This window comes from Lepidochelys kempii, chromosome 5 (assembly GCF_965140265.1).
Source record: "Lepidochelys kempii isolate rLepKem1 chromosome 5, rLepKem1.hap2, whole genome shotgun sequence".
Lineage (NCBI taxonomy): Eukaryota > Metazoa > Chordata > Testudines > Cheloniidae > Lepidochelys > Lepidochelys kempii.
In genome coordinates this window covers 84,812,042-84,838,407 of record NC_133260.1, presented here as the reverse complement: position 1 = coordinate 84,838,407, position 26,366 = coordinate 84,812,042, and the positions used below count along the sequence as shown (strand labels likewise).

Genomic DNA, 26,366 nt, shown 5'->3' with positions numbered 1-26,366 from the left:
CAGACCAGATTCTTCCTGCCTGCCAACCAGCATATAGCCCAAGTCCTTCCTCCATCTCCACGAACCAGAGAGTCAACAGGGTCTCCTCACCTAAGCAGATTTCCCTCTGCCTCTCCACCTTCCCTCATACTCCTTATTCCATATAGTTCTGCCTTCCTCTCCCTGTCTTGCTCCAACAAGCCCCTGTCACCTACCTATCTTTGTCCTGGCTCCCTTCTTCCTACCTTACCCTGCTGCTGCTTCCCTTAGTCTCTGGTCTCTTGTTACTCCTCATCTGGCCCCATGTTACTACTCATCCCCTCAATCATCTTCTCTCCCACTTGCTAGTCTGATCTTCCTTTACCCCTATTCATAAACAAGCCCGCCATGCCACTAGCCCCTCTTGGTTACTATCACTTTCCCACTCCTCACTCTGTTCTTGAATTCTCTAGATACAAAAACCAGCAATGAGGAAGTTACCAAAAGGAGTGGTATATTTTGTGTGAGAGATGTATTTAATCATGAAGTAGATGGGGAGGTTTGGATCTGAAAATAGCTAGGCAGCCAACTGAGCTGCAGAAGAAGCTGACATTTTCCTTTCCATGATACTCCTATTTTAAACTTGCAAGCACATATTTCTTTGGCCCATATTTTTAAATAACAACACTAGCCTCTACTTTGAAAGAGAGAAAGCTACAAAGAATGCAGGACTCAATTTAGCATAAATACCAATGGTGACCTATAAAACAAAGAGGAGGTGCTCAGAGCAGGAGATTTAATGTGCTACAGGAGAATATTACATAAAGAGACCCCTATTTAGTGCCTGCTATTCCACAAAAAACATTTACAGTCAGTAGACACATCTGCATGGAATTCTTCCCAGATTCATGCATCAATGAGTACCCTAAACAGGACTCTACAGTCAGAGATATCATCCTTTGCTTCTTAGACTTGGCTATTGCCTGAGCTAGACTGATTAGGGGTAGAGTGGGAAAAACTTTTCAACTGAAACTATTTTCAGCCAAAATAGGCAGATTTGGATCCACTAAAAACACTTAATGAATTTGCATCCATTTTGCAAATTGTTTCAGTGAAAAAACAAAATAAATCAAAACAAAAAACTGGAAAAAAATCTGTTTTGTCAAATGTTTTATTTTGACGTTTTCAAAATTAAATTCTTTCACTTTTCAATTTTTAAATGACTTTTCATTTTATTTAAAAAAAATTAAAAAGGAAAAAAACTCATTTGATCCAAAATGAAGTTTCATTTTAGATCAAACAAAATGTTGTTTAGTTTGACCCAAAATGTTTTTTTGACTTTTTGAAAACTTCCAAAAAAATTGTTTTCATGTCAACCCAAAAAAATATTTTTATTGCCAGTGAACCAAAAAAATCTATTATTCAAACATTTCTGATTAAGAGGCCCCAGCTTGTCTTGGAAAAGACACCCAGAAATAAAGTTGTGTGGAATGTAAGGCGATAGATAAGCAGTGCAGGAGGAAAAGATCATAGAATCATAGAATATCAGGGCTGGAAGGGACCTCAGGAGGTCATCTAGTCCAACCCCCTGCTCAAAGCAGGACCAATCCCCAATTAAATCATCCCAGCCAGGGCTTTGTCAAGCCTGACCTTAAAAACTTCTAAGGAAGGAGATTCTACCACCTCCCTAGGTAACGCATTCCAGTGTTTCACCACCCTCCTAGTGAAAAAGTTTTTCCTAATATCCAACCTAAACCTCCCCCATTGCAACTTGAGACCATTACGCCTTGTCCTGTCCTCTTCTACCACTGAGAATAGTCTAGAACCATCCTCTCTGGAACCCCCTTTCAGGTAGTTGAATGCAGCTATCAAATCCCCCCTCATTCTTCTCTTCTGCAGACTAAACAATCCCAGTTCCCTCAGCCTCTCCTCATAAGTCATGTGTTCCAGACCCCTAATCATTTTTGTTGCCCTTCGCTGGACTCTCTCCAATTTATCCACATCCTTCTTGTAGTGTGGGGCCCAAAACTGGACACAGTACTCCAGATGAGGCCTCACCAATGTCGAATAGAGGGGGACGATCACGTCCCTCGATCTACTCGCTATGCCCCTACTTATACATCCCAAAATGCCATTGGCCTTCTTGGCAACAAGGGCACACTGCTGACTCATATCCAGCTTCTCGTCCACTGTCACCCCTAGGTCCTTTTCCGCAGAACTGCTGCCTAGCCATTCGGTCCCTAGTCTGTAGCTGTGCATTGGGTTCTTCCGTCCTAAGTGCAGGACCCCGCACTTATCCTTATTGAACCTCATCAGATTTCTTTTGGCCCAATCCTCCAATTTGTCTCGGTCCCTTTGTATCCTATCCCTGCCCTCCAGTGTATCTACCACTCCTCCCAGTTTAGTATCATCCGCAAATTTGCTGAGAGTGCAATCCACACCATCCTCCAGATCATTTATGAAGATATTGAACAAAACCGGCCCCAGGACCGACCCCTGGGGCACTCCACTTGACACCAACTAGACATGGAGCCATTGATCACTACCCGTTGAGCCCGACAATCTAGCCAACTTTCTACCCACCTTATAGTGCATTCATCCAGCCCGTACTTCTTTAACTTGCTGACAAGAATACTGTCATAGACTTTGCTATGTTTGCAAGACAAGCCTCTAGTAGTTCCAGTATTTCTTAGCTCATGAGAGTGAAGATCACAATTTATGGCTTTGGAGAAGCTCCTTGTGTTCATCCTCTGGAGCATCAATGACTAACAGAGCAGTAGGGTCTCCTGTAATATTATCACTAAGCCACCAGACAAGATGTCAAAATCCAGTTCCCTCTTCTGCCACACTGAGGTCTCCTTTGCAGTGAAACCAGAGCAGAAAGGGGAGACAGGGTGTTGGAAGGCTGTACAAGAGGTGCATACACCACAGAGAGCATGAAGCCCTGCTCATCATTCCCATATATAGCAGTACTCCACTGAAGAGTTGGGCAGGGTAGAGACAGTTTCCTTCCCATCATGTAAAGGGACCCTAAGTAAACTTCTTCAGACACTGGCTCTACCACCTTGGGGATGATTCCTTCACCCTGAGCATCTTCCTAAAACCTTGATTGGATTTAGGCCAGGAAATGAGTTTAGGATTTGAGCCTGAGATCAGTCACTAACAATACAGAGAAGCAACAAGTCTAGAGCACCCAGATTTCAGTAATGGTCATCTGTCCAAGTATTGTTATATTAATATATTTATATAGTAGTTACCATGAACTAGGCATGTAAGTCCTAGGCCCAAACCTAATTAGTTTTTAAATTTTTATGAGTGCCAACTTATTTAGACTGGTACTGCCATCCTCCTTCAACTTCTACCAAATATTCATTTTAGGATGCATTTTTATGTCTGCAATACTGTCATGTGAGTTAGCCATTATTAGCTTTAAAGCCTTACAAACAGCTGTACAGGGGTCGGGTCAAAAGTTAAGGAGTGACTGTTACAGGAAAAGTGTGATGAACAGTGCTCACCCTACACAAAAACACTAAACGTTTTAGAAGAATGTTTCCCAAACTTGGGACGCCGCTTGCTCAGGGAAAGACCCTGGCGGGCTGGGCCAGTTTGTTTACCTGCCGCGTCCACAGGTTCAGCCGATCGCAGCTCCCACTTCACTGCGGCAGGCCAATGGGGGCTGCAGGAAGCGGTGCGGGCCAAGGGACACACCGGCCGCCGCTTCCCGCAGCCCCCATTGGCCTGGAGCGGCAAACTGCAGCCAGTGGGAGCCGTGATTGGCCAAACCTGTGGACACGGCAGGTAAACAAACTGGCTCGGCCCACCAGGGGCTTTCCCTGAACAAGCAGCATGCCAAGTTTGGGAAACACTGCTTTAGAAGATATGTTCATTTGTTGCAAGATAACTAGAAAGTTCCCAAAGGTTTTTGATCCCATATGGAAAGAGAACATTGTCAGATTAAGGAAAATAACCAATTCAAATATGCAATTTTTAAAATCTTGGAACTTTGATATTTCAGTCCTAAAATTTATCTCACACCACACAGCACCCATTCCTGAAACAGGAATATGTACATGTTGGCCAAGTTTGATGTTTTAAAACAAAGCTGCTTTTTTAGTTGTGTGAAAGCAAATGGTCCTTTTAAAAAGAAAGCTTTGGGGAAAATACAGCTATAATAATAAGATAATTCAAAATAATGTCCAAATTAATTATTTGAAAAGTTCTAAACCTTCAACCTCAAAAGTAAGTTCTGAGACTGTTTTACGTGACTGAAAAGAGGAGTCAAAGTGCCATCTCAACTGTAAGTGTGTAATCGTTAGTCCAACACAATACTATTTCAAAAATTTAAATGTGTGCTCTTTGTACCTGTTTATTTCTTAGAGAAAGCCATTTAGGGCTAATCAGTCGCATTAGGCTAATCAACTCATATAACATACTTGCTGAACAACATATTTGCTTTTGTTTTCAATTAATTTATATAGACACGACTGCATTTGTGGAAATCAAAATCTATTGTTGTTGTTGTTTTTCAAAATACTGTTTTGCGTTCAATTCAGCTTATGTAGTTTTTTTAAAAAATAACCAAATAACCATCTTATGTTAACTCTAAAACCAAGGTGGACTTCAAATGGATAGCTGTATTAACCTTAATACATTATAGGTGGAGTATTATTTGCTTCACATTAGTAAATCCTGTTTATTTAGGGAGTAAGAATTTCACAGTAGTAGTGGAAGAAGTTTACTGTGTGAATGACTGGGAGAAAAGCCTAACTGTCTTTGATTTATAACTGTAGTCAAATTTGCCTTTTGTATTTCTGCAAAGTATGGTGTATTTTCCAACTTTGGAAATTCTATACAATATGAAGGACTAAATTTTGCTCTACACACATGGAACCTCACTAAAATTAGTGGGATTGCAAGAGTGTAACTGGAAGCAGAAATTATCCCAGTGATGCTAGTCAACATGTAACAGTTGTGTTTTTCTCCTTTATGTTGGGATATAATGATTTCTAAAGGAGAGATTTGAAGGGGGAGGGAGTGATATTGTTTAAGGAAGATCTGTTGGAGATTTTACATGCTACTTTTGCATACTTTTTGATACAGTGTAATAATTTAAAAGTATACTTAAAGACAGAGTAGAGAAAATAACAGGAGTGTTTTGGAAGATTGTTCTTGTAAAAATACACCTGTTTATAAATTACCGTTAGATATTTTCCTGACACATTAACTGTTCCTCTTTGACATTATGGTTTCTAGACTTGGTCAACAGGTGGAATTATCTCAAGACTCAAATCGTACACCTTTCCAAAGCCTGGCAGCAAAAAGGTGCATAATACAGTCTTAGTACGTTTTTGAATGAGTGAAAAGATTTACCCACACTTGGCTAACCTCACTTCTTTTTCAGCTTGCTGATACTAAGCATGTGTCTGGCTACTAACAATTTGGTCGTGTAGATTTGATAATCTTTTTGCTTCTAATCCTTGTTTTATCTAATCACAAATCATATGCACAGATGTGGTCTTGGTTAATGGAATTAAACCAGTGCCTGATCCTTAGCAATGGTAGAAGATTTGTTTTGTATTTTTAGATAACTTATTCCTCACATCCAGAAATGTTAGCACTGTTTTCAGTATGCCTGAGATACAATATAAGGGACATACTTTTAAAAATAATAAATTATACCAGTACAAAATTATATTTCTAATGTAAACAATTACTAGCCATCAGAAAATTGGCTTGTTTTATGTATTAGTGAGTACATTTAGGGTCAAATATTCAAACAACAACTAAAATGCTTCTGCAGAACTTATGGGCACAGATCTTGTCGTTATGTCTTGGGGTTGATCATGCGTTGTGCAAGTGCAGTGTTGCAAGAATAAGCACAATTAAGTAGGTAGTGGGTGCCAGAGAACTCAATCCTGCATTAAAGAGAATACTCCTACATGGCCAATAAATTATCGCTGCACAGTGATAGGTATAGAGGCAAAATCTCAAGCACATACCTAACAGCTTCATTGCATATTGAGAATAACACTTATGTCCTTTCTTCACCCATACCTCACCCTTTTTTTACCCTATGTTCTTGAAAGTAAAGAAGCAGACACAAAAGATACTTGAGATTTACTCCTGGTTAGTGTGGAGCACTATGCTTAGTGCTTACCTTATTTGTCATGCTGGAGCACGAACAACCTTTGCTGTCTGCTGGGCACCATGTGAGGACTTGCAGAAGAAGGCCTTGTTGTAAGTGCTCCATTTGCATGCACATGTGCTTGTTTGTGGGCACAATACTTATGGACACAGATTTTAAAGCCCATCTGAAAATTTGCCCATGATTTTGAATGTGAGGAGTGTAGGTGTTTTTGTTTGATTACATTGTTGTTGGTTAATAAGTTCCTTGGAGTCTGAATTCTTTCTAGGCATAGATGGGGGAAAAAGCCATCTTGGTTACTGGTGCTATCTAATCAATGCCATTTATCCTCAGTACTTACCACCCAACTCCCATCCACCTTCCCAGTAGGCTCACATGCACACTGGATCACAGGCGACATGGAATGGAACTCTGTGGCGAGCACCATCAGGAACAAAAAGTAGTTTCTATAAGCACTCAGCAACAAAATACTATAGACAACCAACAGCACCCTTATCTGTTCCTTCTTCAGCAAGTCGATACACCTTCTAATCAGTGGTATTGCAGGTGACTTGCACTACCATCATTGACTCCTGACCGTCATTCAGTTTTAGGTGACTATCAACCATCCTAACCGATGCATTAATAGTGTTTCATAAGACAAAGTATTGTTGTATTATCTTATGTTTCATAGCAAAGTCTGTGTCCAAGAATTTAAGAAGGAGATTTTCAAAGGCAGAAATGGGAGTTAGATGCGCCTAACTCCTGTTGGCTTTCAGTGGAAGTTGGGCATATAACTCTCATTTCTGCCTTTGAAAATTTCTCCTTGAAAAATTTCCTTCAACATGCAGTCCCTTAAGAGGCTAGCGACATTCTTGTTTTGCCACATTTATTCTTTCAGAACTAAACTTCTAGCACGAATGGCTAATACACAACTGTTCAGGATTTCTTCTCACTCCTTCAGAAACAAATGTGCGTGTGGTTATCAGGCGGGATCTCGCCGGTTACAGATTGACAGCCCAGAATCAAACTACCTTGTGAGATTTGGGCTGAAAATGTGGACTGTTTCAGGGAAACTACAACTCTGTTTCCTGTGGCAATATAATGCACATTAAAAGCTTTGGGGGATCATATAAATTACAGATAGAGAAAACCTCTCCTCTAAACTACCTGCCTTTCAGTGCTATTACATATTTACTAGTGTTTTCTCTACCCTACTGTTAAAAGTTCTAAGTGATCGTGCTTCCACTATTTCCCTTGGAGGACTGTTCCCTCAGTGGGATACATCTATTGTGAGAAAGCTTTTCCTTATGGCTAAATTTTCCCTTTCTCAGTTTCATGCCATAACTCCCAGTGATCCCAGTAAGAACCCAGCATTTGATGGAAGATTATGGAATCCTAGTGGTATGACCATACATTGATCTAAGGCTCCAGAAGCTGCCACACAACAGCTACAACCATATTAATTACTGTAGTCCAGTCTCTTTCATGCACTTTGTGACAGTGGAAGGTAAAAATTGTGGGAAAAATGAGGTAGAGTGAAATAATAAGACTTCTGTTGCTTTCAAAGGGTGCAGGACATGGGCCCCAAATGCGCAAAGTGAATGGATCTCAAGTTAGTGCTAGGAAAGGCAGCCTTGTCTTCTGACACATGGATTTCAGAATCACATTTTGAAAGTCTGTTGTGCAACAAAATAATGTCTGGTGGCTGCAGTATAATAGCACCCTAACAAATAATAGCACCCTAACAAATAAAATAGGTGCTTTTGTGTGGCTGTTGTGAAGACAACTGCAGTCCTGGAGAGCAGTTTCTGTTATTATGCACATATTTGTAAGGGAAGCCGGATATTTTTAGGAAATGGGAGGTAGCTTCTGAACCTTGATTTGATAGCCATTCAACAGTACATGTCTATGAGTACTCAACAATAATGCAGGTTTTATGATAATGCAAAATTACAAACCATGCTCAAAAATTAACGTACTGAGCTGGACGTCAAAGTTTATTTAGACTTGATTAATTAGGAAGATTATTATTTCTCCTTAATTACAGCCAGTAGTTTCTAGAATGTGCATTTTAAAAAGTTTAAAAATAGATCATGTTTGATTTTATATCTTAATGTCAAATCAAAATGTTTCCTGGCAGCTCCTTCAGTGACTCAAAATAGACAGTTCACACATTCCTTTAAACAAAGGAAGTTCAAGTCACCTGGCAAAAAAGAAAATTTAAATCAACTAGTGCCATCTAGTGGGGGCTAAAATGTCTTAGCCAGTGTCTGGTCTTTGCTTAGCTAGTAAGGTCTGAGTGCTAACTTATTGGATTTTGGTTATGAATATTAGTAAATGAAAGAGGTAGAATACTTCCATATATAAATTTGGATCAGGTACAAATCAAAATATCTTACTATTTATCAAAATGCAAAACTAATTACTTTTTGGTCTTTCATAACTTTAAATCTTTATGATTCAGGCTCCAGGTTTGTATTACTATCAAGCATGTATTTGGCTCATAGTTTCAATCAGCAAGTTCCAGTCCACTAGAAATTCTGAGCTTGTCATTTTTAAGCCCTTTTCCCATTTATGTCCTCATTTCTCCTGAGCTTCTGTTTGAGGGGAAAAAATTGTGCACTCCAGCCATATTCACTCCCCTACAACAAAGTTTGCAGTGCGGGTGGCATAACTGGCTCTACATCTGCTGGAGATTCCCCCATGCTGGAGAGGTAGGGTGAGTTTCTGGCCCCTTTGTGAAATGAGACAACCATAAAGGGGACTGAGTAGGGCACAGAATCTGGCCCATAATCTTTGATTGCCTAAAAGTATTAAAGTCATCTCTATCTACCTTTGTTTTCCTCAAAATAGTGGAACTGGAGCCATTTCTACAATATGTGCATTGACAATAGATATATTTTTGTGCTCAGAATTTCTGTATGGCCTGGGTTTGGAGAGACTTAATCAGGGCATAAAAAAATTAAAGAAAAATATTGAGGACTTCTAGTGTTACACTGAAATAGGATTTGAAAACTGCATGCAAATTAAAATGACCACAGGATAAGATTTGTGCATGAACCATTAAAGTTAATTATCTCACAACCAATGCTCTGAATTATTTGCAGTACCTTGTTCTGCTTTAGCAGCATATGTTTTATTTGGCCTGCATATTTACTCAAGCAATAACCTGAAGAATGAGATAAGCTTGGTTTGACCCCTTTCTTATGCTCTAATTCTCCACCTACATCTTTCTAGCATACATTATGCCATAATCCCCTGAAATAAACTGCTTTCAAGGGCACCATTTCTTAAGCAAACTGAAAAATTCTATTTGTGTGCTGCAGTTCCATCCATCCATTCCTCATGATGATTCAGCATCTTTTAATCCTTATGTGCTGCAGAGGACGAGAGCTCTAATGGGAGCTGAACAAGGTAGGCAGAGATATGTTATGTCAGTACCAAAACCTTTACCTCTCCCTGCCAATAGTAATCACTACCAAGCCCAGACATACAGAGGAGGATCCTTCTCTCCCTTTCCCATGGCTCCTTGACACAGAGTCTAAGGTTGTATGGAACCCCACTACATTCTCGGCTCTCTTCCTGTGAGCAGCAACGCATGGACACAGCATCCTGGTCAGAGGAGTTGGTACAATATGAATAACAGCATGGGGGTGATTTATGGATAGCCTGTTTTTCCCCTTTGGGCAGTAATAGCACAGGGCTCAGTGCTGGCATAATGCCCTTTACGTATGGATAAGAGCTCAGACAGATAATTCAGTGTTTGTTCAGTAACAGCAATGCTGTCAACTTTTAAAATATGTGACCGTTTCAACAAAGGAAGACATTTCAAACCATTTAAAAATGATTACTACTTGTGGGCTAGAGTCTACCACATGCATCTTCGGGCATGTTAGATGGATGAAGAGGGGCTCTGCAATATCTGGAACCTGCAGGGAAGGTGCAGGTACACATGGTACCTGGTACACATGCCTGCTGTACCACCCTTGAAGAAGGGTGCAGAATATTCCCACCACCACTAAACACACACACACACAAAATTTTGAGACCTCAGGTTGTAGAGGTACAAGTGGTCACCTAATTTGGTTTCCAGAACCTTCATCACCTGTCATGATGTAAGAGAAGGAAAGAACCCAACTTGGACTTTTGGATGCCAGGTTGATCAGGGCAGGCGGTTAGTAAAACATCATGTTCCTTTTAAACAGAGAAAATTAGATCTGGAAATCATTCTGACAGTAAACACAGAAGTTCATGATGCCAGTTTTACCAGAGTCACTTTTCAGAAAAGCACTGTGTTTTTAAGTTGATGACTGTGGATATTTATGCGGAATGGAAAGGGTAAGGGCATACAAATAAGATGTCACCATATAAATGAACTTTTTCCCAAGATTAAACAATGGATCAGACTATAAGCACAGGCTAACATTTACAATGACACACAGTAGAGTACATCCACAAACATTGTCTCGGAAAGACTTCACTTATTTATAACAGTCTATTTATTTTCCATGTATTCAAGGCTGCAAAAAAAATGGCACATCAGTGTACCAGCAAGGACAATGCAGGTAGTGATGACAAATGCTACACTTTCCACTGCTGGTGGTAGTAGAAAGGAAAATAAGTTGATAAAAAGATGAGGTAGCTCACCATTCTTACCCCAATGCCCCCCAATGTGAGTAATGCCACATGTGTATGAAGCTATCAGTAGCTAAGCTTTTTTTAAGCAAATACTCATACAGCTAAACCAGAGGTATGAGTGACAATTCTGATCACCTACGTTGTGAATACAGTAGGTGTGAAGGCAGGAACTACCATAAGTAACTGACATACTTCCTGTAATTTGATAACTTGTTCATTGGTTGAAATGCAGGAGATCAGAGGGATGCCTTGCCCATGGACACAGAAGTCTATGAAAGTCCATATGCAGATCCAGAGGAGATAAAACCAAAAAATGTCTCCCTAGACAGAAAACTGCTGTCTCTGGAGGAAGGAGAACTTGGCTCTGGTAACTTTGGTACTGTAAAGAAAGGGCTCTATATGATGAAAAAGTAAGTTTTTACTACCATTTCATTTAGTGTCACAAAATGTTTTACATACAGTAACTGAGGGTGAAATTCACACACATTTCTCCCTCTGTGTCCAAATATATAAGCTTCATGTACTCCCCAGCCATTATTTTAGCCCATATGGTGTAAATGTGCCCAGTACATCGATATAGTGAAATCTGGTCTGTCCTATGAAATCTGGCTGGGGGGGAGGGTAGGGGGTGTGGTCACAGTGTTGCCACCCTTACTTCTGTGCTGCCTTCAGAGCTGGGCAGCTGGGGAGGGGCAGCTGCTGGCCAGGCGCCCAACTCTGAAGGCAGCACCAGTGTCAGAAGCAGCACAGACATGAGGGTGGCATGGTATGAGGTGGGGTCATCGCTTTTTGCAGGGGGCCAGGGCCGGCCTTATGGGTGGGTGATGGCCCAGGCTGCCATGGTCAGGTGAGTGACGTGGTCATTACACACACACACACACACGCAGCCACTGCAAGGCCCCTTTAACCCCCTTGTGCTGGGTTTAGAGCCAGGGAGGGGCAGGGCTGGGCTGGGGGCATCCCGTCTGGGAGCTCCCACCTTTTGCCGGACTCCAGCTGCTAGTCCTAGCTGCGCTGAGCAGGGACAGTGCTTCCTCTTCCCCTGCACAGGCTGCTCCTGGGGCCGGGTCAGACCCAACTCCAGGAAACTCTGCAGCTGCTGGCTGGGAGCCCAGCTCTGAAGGCAGAGCTGCCACCGGCAGCAGCAGCGCAGAAACGAGGGTGGCAAAAGCGCATCCCCCCACAGTAGCCTTGTGACTGCCCCCCACAACCCTCTTTTGGGTCAGGACCAGTGTTCCCTCTAATTTTTCCCACCCGTGTGTGGAATGCATTTTGTTATGTGCACCAAGATGGAGGTAATGTGACACATGCCCTTCATATTGGTGCACATAACAAAATTCATGTGGTGTGGGCGGGGCCAAGGGGTTCAGAGTGTGGGAGGGGGCTGGGGCAGAGGGTTGGGGTGCAGGGGTGTGAGGACTTCAGCTGGGGGTGCGGACTCTGGGGTAGGGCTGGGCATGAAGGGTTTGGGGTGCAGGAGGGTGCTCCAGGGCTATGGCGGGGAGAGAGGACTCCCCCCAGCTCTCTCTCCCTGCAGCAGCTCCGGGGCTGGGGCTTGCAGGATAGGTGTCTCTCCCCTGGCAGGCCAGGTCGGGGCTGCGTTCAGGCCAGGAGAAGGGTGCTGCAGCAGGTCCAGGCTGGGGCTGAGTTTGGCCTGGGAGAGGGGCACCACGGCAGATTGGGGGCCGGGCTAGGTTGGGGCCAGGGGAGAGGCGCCCCTCCCCTGGCCACAGCAGGTCCCCGCGTGGGTTCCCTGAGTGCCTGTGTGGTGCTAAGAAGACTGCTGTGCAACCGCACAGATTACAGGGAACTTAGGTCGGGACCCCAGTTGTTACAACACTGTGACATTTCAGATTTAAACATCTGGAACTGGTGAAATTTACGATTTTAAAAATCCTATGATTGTGAAATTGACCAAAATGGACTGTGAATTTGTTGGGCCCAAATTATGACCATTCACCACTGTTCTCCAGACAATGACTTTCCCATTCAGTTGCACATTCTCTAAGTTACAGCAGCCTTCCCTGGCTGCCCTATCTGCCAGTGTGCTGACTAGAGTCTCTGGAGTGCTACATACTCCTGGTTTGCCCCCAACACACCAGTCCCACCCACCCAGAACACCATATCAACCTGCCCCTTTACCAGGGCTTATGAAGTGGTCCTTAGAAGGCAACCTTATAGCTATTTTCCATGTGCCTGCACTAGGGAAATCCTCCCCCAGCCAGACACAGGGCTTTCAGGGCCCCTTCATACTGCTTCAGGCCTTTTATCCAATGTAAAGGGGCCAGAGTGGGGATGAGGATCTTGCGGTTGTTTACAAGACCCTTCTCTTGGATGCGTGTGCATTGTTTCTATGATTCCTTCAATTCTATCTTTCATTCAGCTGTCTTCACCCATTGTAAGAGATACTCTTGTTACACTTTTTTGCCTTTCAGTGCCAAAAAGAATTCTAACATGCCAATTGTATCACCACTTCTAATCTCTGCTATAAACCTAGAAGTGTCAATGTCGGTGTACGGTAACACTTGAGAAATTTGTGTGTATTGCAAGTCAGAATTTTTGTTACAGGTAATCCCACAACTGGACTTTCTTTTATAGGGGTGCCAAGCCAGTAGCTGTAAAAATTCTTAAGAATGAGAATAATGATCCAGCCGTAAAGGATGAATTACTGAGAGAAGCTAATGTAATGCAGCAACTGGATAACCCATACATTGTCCGAATGATAGGCATATGTGAAGCTGAGTCCTGGATGTTAGTAATGGAGATGGCAGAACTTGGACCGTTGAACAAATTTTTGCAGAAAAACCGGTATGCTGGCTTTGAGTATGTTTTATATTGTTTTATCAAAAAAGGAAATGAGATTGGTATGTTCTTTTAAAAAAAAAAATTGAATACCAATGAAAATGGGCTCTTTTCTTAAATCTACAGTGTGGAAAGCTACTGTAAGACTCCTATGTATCAAACATTTTCTGATGAAACTGCCACATTTTTGAATAAATGAAACATTTCCAAATGCCCCACTGTCAATTGCCTGTTGATCTGAGAATACAACTCTTATTTTTGTTCAGGAACCACTTCTGTCATCAGTTCTAATTAAAGTTTATTAAAACATAAATGAACACGATGACCCATATGATGCAAGGAAGGTCATTTAATGAATTTGTACAGTAACTCCATTAAAAGTCATGAAAATGAACTACTGACCTCTTACAGACCCAATTATGACTTTCAGACATGTCAAGGAAAAGAATATAACAGAGCTGGTGCATCAGGTTTCCATGGGGATGAAATACTTGGAGGAAAACAATTTTGTACACAGGGATTTGGCTGCAAGAAATGTGTTGCTAGTTACCCAACATTATGCCAAAATTAGTGACTTTGGACTTTCCAAAGCTCTTGCTTCTGATGAGAATTATTACAAGGTAAGATTAGTACAAGGTATATGACTTTGATAGTGATGTGATTTTGTTTTTTATGGAATGATTTTCAGTGGAAGTAGTTATTCTAAAAGTTGAAATACAGAACACATTTTATTATTTTGTTGCCTGTTAGTAGGTAATTAAAACAAAGGAATGGCCTTACTGAACTGTATAGAGCTGGTTGGGAAAAAAAATTCAATGGAAATTTTTTTTACTATTTTCCACACACAAAAAAAGGGGGCTCGGGGAATTTTCAGCCAAAAAGATTGGTTTTGGCCTAAAGGCAAAGACTTTTCAGATATTGTTTTTTGATTACAAGTCAAAGTTTTCTACAGAAAGCAGACACTTTCCTTGAAAATTTTTGTTCAGTCAAAAGCCCAATTTACTGTTGAAAAACATTTTCAATTAAAAACATTTGCCCAGCCCTAGAAATGGATTCTACTACAGAATAGTGTCAATCCATTTGCATATATTTTGCATCCAAACTCTTTCAACATCATCAACCAAAACTAAACCTAACACTGTTGTTATTGAAATATGATGATTCATTTTGGGAGGAGGTTGAATGAAAACAGTTTGGTTAAATGATGGCTAAATAAATCCTTGTATAGAGGGACTGTTCAGTTCAGTTTTAAGTGAATTATGCTGCCTGCATCCAAAGGAAAGGAAATGACTGCCAAGTTTCATAAAAATATAACAGTCCTTGAGAGTCAAGAGAGACCTTTGGGCCCATCATATCTTCTTTTAATTCCCTTATCTTATATTCTGATTTTGCTCCCCCTGTTCCCAACACAAGAAGGTTTTGTCCTTTTTAAGCTGGAGCTGGTCTGTTGTATTTCCTGAAGAGCAGAATATCTAGGGCTAAAATGAGATCCAAGTCCTCTGTGGAAGCATTTTTGGATGAACTTATGATACCAGCCTCTCCTCATGTTTTTCACTGCTCTGTCTTTCTTGTCAAAACATCTCCAAGGCTAGGTGAATAGCCAGATATGCATGTGAGGCTTTGCAATTCAAATCATTCCTTGCCCCTGTCCTCTCCTCCTCTTCGTCCTACTCAATCGATTTATCATCATAGGTAAGTTAGGGCCAACCTGCATGAATGCTACATGAGCGGTAGCATTGAGGGCAATGCTACATGAGCGGTAGCATTAAGAAAAGTGTGAGGATGCTCATTACAATTGGTGTTGGGGAGCCACAAACAGTAGAAATATGTTTTTAATTACAAGTAAAATGTTTGGGATCAGGATGAGCTCTTTAAAAGCACAGTTTGTTTCAAGTGAAGAGGGGACCTTAACTGAGGGCATGTCTACACTACCCCACTACATCAGCATAATTACTCCACTTCTGCAAGAGGCCACCATGGCAAGGTGTGGATAGCACTTTAAGCCGATGTAACTTATATCGCTCAGGGGGGTGTTGTTTTCACACCCCTGTGTGACATAAGTTACATCAACTTATGCAGTAGTGTAGACCAGCCCTGAGAGTCGATGACAAAGGTGCATTCCTCTTTCCCACTGAAAAGCAGAGTGGAGTTTCACAGTGACATTGCCTTGTGATAACTTGGTATTGCCACAGAATAGTGTTAAGAAATAACTTAATTAGATTGCAACTCAGTATCATAATGCAATGCTGTCAGTCCCTATGCTGTTTGAGGCAAAAGGGAATCTCTGCTTGAGACCGAGTTCTGCCTTGAAGCAAGTATGAGCCTCAGGTTAATTGGGTATGTCTCAGGTTGTGCAACTGAGACTTGATATGAAAACCTTTATTTTTAAAAAAGTGTCAAAACGATTGAGTATTAAATTAAACAATAGCATGCAGCAGATGCCATTAAAAACATGACCAAAAATAATTTGCAGATAAATTTACCTTTACTGTGGTATTCCTGGTATTCCTATGCTAGAACATAGAGTGTGGAATACTGTGAATAGCACAGTAATAACTCCTCTGTGTGTGTGTGCATGAGTAAGCAAATTGAAGGCATTGCTTTACATTTCTTCAGTTAACATGGCATATTTGAATTTTGATAACTGTAATTGTTTCCACTGCCTGCTTTTTCTTTTGTGACTCATTTTTAGGCACAAAGCCATGGGAAATGGCCAGTCAAGTGGTATGCTCCAGAATGCATGAACTTCTACAAATTTTCTAGCAAGAGTGATGTTTGGAGCTTTGGGGTTCTAATGTGGGAAGCTTTTTCCTTTGGGCAAAAGCCATATAAGGTGAGTATTTTTTTTCAGTTATGTTTTTGTCGAAGTTAGTGAAAAGTAATAACCTCACACATGTATATGTGCACATGCGTGCACGCACACATATCTGATAGATCTATTCTGCTGCAACAAGTGATTCTCCCATGCCAGGGCAATCCCCAGCTACCCATTTGTGGAAGCTTGATGAAGCACATGGGCTATAGTGTGGCTCCAAAGTTTGCTGTGTCTATACCTTTCATATTCTAAGTGACAGCACGGATGATGTACTCTAGCTGCAACTGAGGCTTTATCATTCTGTTTTAGGGAATGAAAGGAAGTGAGGTTGCCCAGATGATTGAAAGAGGAGAGCGAATGGAATCTCCTGAGGCTTGTCCAAGTGAGGTCTATGACTTGATGAAACTGTGTTGGACATACAAGTAAGTGTAATGTGACATTTTACCTCCTGTTGATATTTCTTAGGCAGCTTAGCTTATATGTAGAAAGAAAACAAGAGACATTTGAAAACATATACTTTCAGCTGATGTTTTAATTAGAAACAATGAGCTATAATCTTCAGGCAGTCCATCATGCTTTCAAATAAGCACAAGTTGCTGTGGAACTATATGCCCTTACTATCTACCTATCAAACAAAAAATGTATCTGATTTCAAATGTGATATTTTCCACACTGCTTAAACAAGAATAAGGCATAAAAATGTTCTGGCCAAAAAATAGGGTTTCATCAAAATCAAAATTGTTCACAGGCAAATGTCACTTTTGATGATATTTTTAACAGAGTTTTTGTTCCATTTCAGTTTTTGAAAACAAGAAAATTTCCAATTATCAGATATTTTCCCACTCCCTTCCCCCTTGAATGCAATAGAATCACTGAAGTCTAGATTTTTTTCTACATTATATTCTCTCTCTCTCTTTCTTCCTCCCCCTCACCCCCCCATCTTTTCAAAACATCCACAACTTTGGAAAAGTTATTAAGAGGAAAAAGTGGGGGGGAACTAACTTTTTTAAGACTGAAGTTTTGAAAAGTTACAGAATGGCTAAGTTAATTTCATTTTTCCACTCTATAGTTTTTCCAAAGTTGAAGAAATTTTGAAAATGTAAAGCACAAAAACCCACCCTAACCTGGACATTCCTTTTATTGCACTGTGTGATAAATATTCAAAAATTTGACATGTGAAATATTTTTACTTTGAAAAAACGTTTTTTAAAAAGTTCTTTATTTAGAACTCTGTAAAATAGAAACAACTTGCAAAATATTTCAAAATTCTGATTTTTCCTCCCTATATTTTGTCTACCTCCTATAAAATAAATATCAGACTGTATGGGGACTACAATGGCTATGCAGTCTTTTGGTGTCTTCACATTTAAACTCAAATTATTTAAATTTATGCTTTTTACACTTCAAAATCAGCCATGGTGAGAAGACGGGTTCTTAAACTACTACAAATTCAGTGTTCCTGCAAAACAAGACAAAAATCATATTGTATGCATCACAGGTACATTTCAAAAAGAAACAGTCTTCTACATATGAAAGCAGTGGGCCAAACTCTGCTTTCAGTTACATTGGCATAAATTGGGAGAAGTTCCTTTCAATTTACATCAGTAAATAACTGAAAGCGGAATTTGGTGGATGGTATGTCATGGCAGGAATACAGTCCTTGTGAGCACAGTGCTTCTAGAAATAACAACAAACATAATGAGCTTCACAGAAATATAATTTCTTTCTTATAATCAGCCTGACTTTCTTCCCTGATTAATTCAATGAATGCAATAAACAATTGTTGATCACATCAGAATCACTTCTGTCAGGATTAATTGCAAAGTCTTAAACACTTAATTATGACATCATTGAATAAATATATTATGAGAAAACTAATTATTATATCCGTGAAATAAATGTACCAGGGCAAATGCTAAGGACAGTGCACCTGTGCTTGAAAAGGAATTCTATACCCATATAAAGTAAATGGATCCATGTATAATGTAAATTTCATAAGGACTTGTTCTCAATTTAATCAGTTGCCTGAATTAATAGCGGGTAAAAGAAACTCATTCTAGCCATGTATCCAGGACCACGTTCAGAGATGAGCAGAAGCAACTCCAGGGCTGTGGTCATAGCTCTCATTATGAGTCAGATTTTGCACTGTATGGACTATCTTCCACACCTTACATCTGAAATAAATGAGGTAGAAGGTAAAGGGGAGCAGTTTTATCCTTTCGTGCACTGGTGTATCACTGACTCTGGCTACATATAGTAATAGGTAATATATTGCATTGTCTAGATGAATAATGGGTTAGTTGATCTGGATGTACTTTAGTGTGACAATCACCGTTTGGTGTTCTCTCTGGTGGTAATTCTAATAATATCTTCACCATTTACATGAACCTTCAGCAAAGTCTGGGGGTATAAGGAGATGGAACAGTGGTCCAAAAGTCATTCCTTTCACAGCTTTCCAATTACTATACCGTCATATCTCTCTTCCTCTTACAGGATTGATGACCGACCAGGATTTTCTGCTGTTGAACTCAGACTACGTAACTACTATTATGACATTTCACATTAACAATGTGGATACTACGGACCTTATGCTCACTTTGGTCTGCTGAAAGCTCCCTTCTGAAAATGAAATCCAAAAGTTTTAGCTTTAGAAAACATCATGACTTCAGTGTCGACAACATAAAGAGCTTCAGCAGTACCAAAGTTCAAAACAAAGCCCTTTGTAATAGATGCCTTTACTTGCTTTCAGTGCAATTTCCGGCCCTGAAATATCTTTTCAAAAGCAGACATTGCTACACTGTGTGCAGCAAAGACAGCATAATAGATCTTTAGAATTCTACTAAATTAAGTTTGTTTTATTTTACATACAGCCTTCTTGTCTTTGGAGGGAGGGATGTATATTGCAAATTCCATTTTCTCTCTTTCATCTCTCTTCCTCTCATGCATATATTTGAATACAGAACCAGCATAAAAGCCTTGCCACTAATTTTCTCACTACTGTTATTTACGCTAAAAATTGCTCAGAAGTCCCCAAGCTTTGATAAAGTTTTTTCTCCCAGGGAGAGGAAGGTATTGATCTTTGACTGTTTAATTCTTAGTTTATATCCTAATGTACTCTACCTGGACCACTGAAATCCTCTCAAGTAAAAAGCCCTACACTCCCCTGCAGTAATGCAAGGAGAGAGGAAACAGAATTTGTGAATCCCTACAGTGTGGCAAGGAAGCATCCATTCCCCTCTGAATTCTCCTCTTCCCCCGACCTGCCCCCATTTCTATTCAGGACTCTCCAGCTTGTCTAGGGGAATAGTCATATATACAAGAGGAGTCCTTGGGGCATGCTTCCTTCTAGTAGAGGGAGTAACAATGCCTCAGTTAATGTTGCTCAGTATTAAACTTATTGTCTGTGCCTGCATTAGCTGAGAGAGCATTGGTTGGCCAGTGGAAGCATCTCCTTTTCTGTCTTACCTTTGTCCTCTTCCTCCGATGTCTTTTATGGATTATGTCTTTTAACAGATTTCCTGATGTTGTATGCCAAACAGCTACCACCTCCTCTTTCAAATTCCTTCTCTTCCACAACGCGCTTCCACAGATTCCAAGGCCAGAAGGGACCATTGTGAGCATCTAGTCAGAGCTCCAACACAGGCCATACAACTTCCCCAAAATTCCTAGGGCATACCTTTTACAGAGATCCAGTCTTGATTTAAAAATTGTCCGTGATTAGCGGGTCCACCATGACCATTGGTAAAGTGTTCGAATGGCTAATTACTCCCGCTGTCAAAAAGTGACACCTTATTTCCAGTCTGAATTTGTCTATCTTTAACTTCCAGCCATTAGATTGTGTTACACCTTCCTCTGCTGGATTGACAAGCACATTATTAAATATTTGTTCCCTCTCTAGATACTTAATCGAGTCACCTCTTAACCTTCTCTTTGTTAAACTAAATAGATTGAGCTAGATGGCATGTTTTCTATCCTTGAATCATTCTCATGGTTCTTCTCTGAACCCCCTTCAATTTATCAATGTCTTCCTTGAAATGTGGGCACCAGCACTCTAATATTTTATAATAACGTCATTGCATAAAAAGGGAACTCTCAAGACATTTGAAGTGCAACCAGTTTTTCACTTCTCACTCTGCAGGAATCAGAGCATCCCCCAGCCCCAATCCCTTTATCCCAAGGGATCCATCTGCCTCAATTTCATTACCTTTGCCCTTCCCATAATGTTAGTGTTTGTGCTACCATTATAGCTTTCATCTTGCATTAGACTGTAAACCCTTCAGGAAGGAGTCTTTGTCTTTCTGTTTGTTTGCAATGCACCAAACTCTCTCTGGCAGTGTATAAAGATAACAAATCATTCAGTTCCCCTGATTGTTCCCTATTGCCACTTTTCTCCAGTCTCATTTTAAATATTCCAAGTTTATCCTGATATGTAGCCTAAATTTTCATTCCCTTTTTTAATTACAGCCCCATACTCCAATACTGTTTTTGAGCCCTGTATTCAATCCTAAATAATTATTGGTATTTACACCTTCCAAATATATGTAGACTATTCTTATAAGATAACTAGTTCCCAAAATTAATTTATTGGCATGCACATAAAAGGATGCACATTTTTTTACTACATGAAATACGGGTATGCAAAGAAGAATAATGTTTAAGGTTTGATATATTTATTTCTATGTATTTTCAGAACATATGTATTTTACCATGGCATTAACTGGTATTTTAAAAGTTAATTTAGATGGTATTTTTGTCCTTTGAAAAAGAAATTGATTACACAGGGCCAATGTTTCAAACATAGAAGAGGGTTATAGAAGTTTGGTTTCCATTGTGAAATATTTGTAGGTACTGTAGATCTAATGTAAGAGATCATTTGTTTCTTTTTACTAAATTAAAGATAAATGGCCTATGTTTTCAAAAGTGACTAGTGATTTTTCAATGCCTTAGTTTTGAGGTGTCCAATGGAGGACATTGTAAAGGTACCTGATATTTAAAGACACTCAAAACCATGAGTTGCTTTTGAAAATGAAGGCTATTTATCTTTATCCAAGTGGGACCAGTATATAAATTGGTTGGTTTGAAAAGCTAGATATCTCAGCATCTGTTTTTCTGCATGGCCATGTTGTCCGGAAGTGGCCTCTATTTGATTTTTGAGCACTCACTTTTGCACAGACAATTTAGAATCTCCATGTGCGATAATCCACCTGTGCATGAAATTGGATGTAAATCAAGCACAAGTGAGATTTGAGTATAAAATCCCATCACCAAGAAGGGCTACAATTCCACATGCTCTCGGACCCTCTGAGAGCATGGCCTAATGTGACAAAGTTGGGGAGGCCCAACCTCCTCCCATTTCTTTTTTAAAACATTTTTAAAAGTGAAGAAAGATCCTGATTAGTATTATTTTATTGTTTTTTAGCTTTGCTCTAAAAGCCTACAGCGTATGAATATAAAGTTTTGTGACCTAAATGAATATATTATTAAACTGAAATTAAAGGTATTCTTTTGTAAAAGGTTTGGTTGTAATAAGAATCCTTTTTAAAAATATATTTGACTGTGATATAGTTATGTTTTATTTACTGTCTTCTAACCATTACTGATACAAGGTAGTGAATATGTATTTGTCAAATTACTGTGATTGTTTATTTTGAGCCTGATTGTGATTCCCTTACTCAGGCCTGGTCTACACCTAAAATTTAGGTTGACCTAGCTGCATTGCTCAGGGCCAAAATTTTGCACCCTGAGAGACATAGTTAGGTCAACCTAACGCCCATTGTACATGCAGATAGGTTGCTGGAGGAATTCTTCCGTGCACTTAGTTACCACCTCTCTAAGAGATGTATTTATTACATTGATGGAAAAGTATAATCTCTTAAGATTATGATTTATGTAAAGCATTCAATATCATGTCAGTTGCCATCTGTTTTAATCATTTGCATCTTGGTACTTAGTTGTATTGTGGTCCCACTCACTCATCCCCACTCATTGCTTACTTAAAGAAACTGAAAAGAACCAGTGTGTAGATAAACCCTAAATATACCAAGAAATATACCAAGTGAAGATTTTTTTAAACTTGGAACCAAAAATAATACCCATAAATTTCATGAACTAAAATAATTACAGCTAGAACTGGTAACAGGTTCAGGCTAAACGCCTGAAACTGTCTGTTTTTATTTTTAAAAGGTCAATAATGATATTCCTCAATCCATTAGTCACTTAGAATTGTGCTGATCCAGCTGTAAGAAACACATCTTGCCAGCAGATGGCAGTGATTGAATAGATTTAATGCTGTTAATACTCTCTCATTCTCTAAACACCTTACCTCTTATTTTCTGTAACTACCTTTAATTTAATTTGCATTTTCACTTTGATTATATATTTAGAAAAAAATAAGTAATTAAATTAAATCCATCACTTCCCCTACCATTGAAGTGCAGCCAACTCTGGGATAAAACATGACAGCTATTGAAGAGCACACAGTAACACACTGCACAAGTTAGGGCAAGAAGAAAAGGATATTGTAACCAAATGAATGAGAGTGGAAATCTTAGGCTAACTGTATGTAATTTCCTGCAATAAATTTTGTCCAGGAAAATGCACCTCTCATTCTTGAAAAAAGTATCCTGGGGTATTTTAATGACCACAGTGAAGGAAAGCACCTCAAGGATTACAGCTAGCCTTCAGGGCTTGAGTACTGACTCAGAGGGATGCATGTCACCTATTAAATCAATACCTCCCTGCTTGGAGCATCCAGTTGTTCCATGGAAGTCTCCCATCCCATCCAAGCACTATCCAATGTTGCTTCGCTCATGAATTTTAACAATGCTGTGGCCTGTCAGTCTCGGGTAGCTTAGCTTGCCTCTAGAAACATAAATGAAAGCAACGGTATTAAATATCTATACTAAATTGATAGAATGTTATCTCAGGTTAGGGTAATAGTTATAGCAATCACCCACATTTCCCCTGTGCCTTAGCCCTACCTATTAGTTCAGGTGAAAAGCAGCTAGACACCTTAACATACACTGAAATATTCACTGAGCCTAGTCATTACCTTTTTGAATGGCTGAGAGATTGGCACATTCACCATTTCCCTTCAGTCACCTCAGCTTTTCCACAGAGCGCAATGCCTTGATGGATCATCACACTCATAGCTCTCATTTCAATGAACTCTTTTACAGCCAGCTGGTATAAATATACAGATACCAAAGACTGCCCATCATAATAAATGCTTTACATTGCCATACGAGTAACCAACTTCAGTGGCAACTTGTCCCTGCAAGAATGAGAATGGGTGCAAGACTCCCTCAGCCTGGCATCTCTGCACAAAGGCCAGCCACATTCACTCTCCTTGAATGTCCCTCAGGGCTAGAGGAACACCCTGGAGAGGATGCAGCACTAGCCTTCCAGTGCTTCTGCCCAGCGCCAGATGGTGGGGAAGGGACATGGAAGAGGTGTTGCAATGGCTGCCTTCCCCTTTTCAAAATAAAGGTTTAAAAGCACAGCAAGTAATTTAGCACACAGACAAAAACTACAATATTAGGAGTGCAGTTGCTTCTCTGAATGCACATTTACATGTCTGTTTTGAAGACATGACTGCACTACTGTGTGTGCACATAAATGGTTTTCTTTTCCATATTTGGAATAATGTGGTAGTTTGTGCAATATTCCTTCTCGACAACAGCAGTATCACTAAAACCATTACGCTCATGCTGAATGGAAAACCAGGTAAAAGGAAACTTTTGAATTGTGCCCACTGTGTATCTGAAAAGTTTGCCCCCCCCCCAAAAAAAACCCCAAAAGCTTGCCCTTCTATTTTGCCCTCTTTCATTTAGCAACCACTTTTTAAAAAATCAGGTAGGGGTTCTGCACACTGCAATACACAGCGACTGTACGACACTTGGCAATGTAATTGTAAAAATCCAGGCCAAACAAGATATTGTATATTTCATGGCTGCTCCTGTCTTTCAGAATGCTAGGACAGCCCCTTTCTTCTTTATATATTCAATTGTAGGCTCTATCCTTGCTGTGCTATTGCAGAACCCTGCCTGGCTCTGGTACTATTTTTAAATTCTTCAATAGACTCTGACTCTGTCCATCCACTCACAGAGAGTGAAAGGGTTTAGACACTAGGGATTGTGAGTCTGGCATTCTTGACCCATTCATAGTTTTTGCATATATTGAGCAAGTAGAATAAGTACTGATTCTTCTTAGTGATACAGTGCGGCACAATTTAGGTTAAAGGATGGATGAAGTATGGAGTAAGTCATGCCTCAGAAAGTCACCCTCAATTGTCTGATTGTATCCATTTTAATGCCAAACAGAACTTGCAGTACACACAAACACAAGTACAAAGTTCACAATTTGTTCCCAAAGCTCCCACAGCTGCTTCTGTGCAAGCTTTTTTTACAAAAAAAAAACAAAAACCCTCTTGAATTTGTTTACATAACTTTATACCAGGAAATTATTGTGCAATTCTTTTTTGTTGCATCCAAACTGTTCCCTTCAAAAATCTGACTATTGTATACCTGTATATTAAATTCCTAACTGTTCAATTTGTTCAGCAGATACTTTGTGACAGTATCTACTGTAAACAATGTATACAGGCTATAAAGTAATCCTGAAATCAAACCTCTGATTTATATTTCTGGAAATTTAATAGCTGATGTGAACTCCATCTGTTTTGTACTTGCTGTGTTCAGCAGAACTGCGGGGGGGGGGGGGGTAAATGTTTTCTGTAGGAGTCAAAATTTGTAGCTTTCTTCTGCTTTGAGACAAAAGAAGATGCCGTTTCTTATGATCAGCTTTTTTATTCACAAGTTTATTTCAGGGCCTTGAGGGCCATTGCCACTGTAAGCCAAGGCAAAAAGAGACCTTTCTGTGATGTGTGGAAGAAAGAGTTAAATCTTAGTTACCAACAACACTAGAATATGAAGATTATCCTCAGAATACTATTTTGGGGTTTTTTTCTGTAAGAGCAGAGTTTTTGCATGGTCATCCTTTAAGAAATCCAGAAGAGCTGGAACAGCTGGGGTTCTAGTGTTTCCCTTTTCCCTTGACATTAGTAGAATTTTGTCCAAATGGTTTTACCAGTCCAGCTGGTAGAAGGTCTGTGTGACGCTAGAAGAGTCTCTATCACTTGGGAAGAGTGACAGTTCACAGGCAAGGAGCAATTATGACAGAGGTTCCCTCTGTAGTTCCTGAAGGGATCTCCTCACAGATTGGCTCCACCATAATGGGGAAAGAGAGCACAAACTGAGAGGTTGTTTGTAAAGGCCCCCATACACAGAACACTCTGCTGGAGTGTCAGGAGGGCGTACTCACCCATAGTTCTCTGCTTGTATTCTGTGGGGAGTGGGGGGTTGAGGCCTCTCTCCTCTGGGATGGCTCGCAGCCCATTGGAAGAAAGGAAGCACTGGGCTGGAAAGGAAGGAGGCCCTAGCCTTCTCAAAGAGAATTGAGGGTATGCCCAATGGGGATGGCTTCTACCATTACCACCCAGAATGGGGCAATGGTGAGAGTGGGGCAATGGGTCTCTATGTGGGGGAATGCTATTACCCTTATTAGTCCCACAGCCTCTGAGTCACATTGACTCCTGAACACTAAGTACAATATTAGGGAAGCAGAGCTGTTTCTGGAAGCAAATAAGAGAGCCAACAAAGTAGCTATGAAATATTATACTTGTTGCAGTTGCCTGCTGACTGTATAAACAAAACACTGGTTTGCCCTGGAAAACAAAGTGACAAGAGAATGTTCTATGATTGTTTCATCTGGTGCAATAGCTTTTTTGGATAATGTCCTCATCTCTCTTAACGTACATGTACTTTGCTTGCAGTATTGTACAGGACATAACGTACTAAAACAAGCAGCGCTGAGGACAGATGCTGTGTGCTGACTATTCAGAGTTCTGCCATAAAATGCAAGGATGAGGCTTGTATTTTCCTCCATATGTTCTTAGTTTATTTCCCCTACTATTTTGAAATATTGTTCGTGTTTCTCTCTACTACATATTTTCTCCAAGAAAAATAC

At 40.1% G+C, this 26,366-nt stretch overlaps 1 protein-coding gene across 1 annotated transcript in view; it reads left to right on the top strand.

Annotated features, from left to right (window-relative positions):
* SYK (spleen associated tyrosine kinase) overlaps positions 1-21,832 on the top strand; it is an 81,321-nt gene extending 59,489 nt beyond the window's left edge. The window contains exons 7-14 of the mRNA XM_073344903.1: positions 5,212-5,280; positions 9,412-9,499; positions 10,956-11,133; positions 13,322-13,531; positions 13,956-14,145; positions 16,218-16,358; positions 16,650-16,762; positions 18,834-21,832. Of these exons, the coding sequence (XP_073201004.1) occupies positions 5,212-5,280; positions 9,412-9,499; positions 10,956-11,133; positions 13,322-13,531; positions 13,956-14,145; positions 16,218-16,358; positions 16,650-16,762; positions 18,834-18,906 (1,062 nt within the window). The 3' untranslated portion in view covers positions 18,907-21,832. The remainder of the gene's footprint in view (positions 1-5,211; positions 5,281-9,411; positions 9,500-10,955; positions 11,134-13,321; positions 13,532-13,955; positions 14,146-16,217; positions 16,359-16,649; positions 16,763-18,833) is intronic.
* The last annotated feature ends 4,534 nt before the right edge of the window (positions 21,833-26,366 follow it).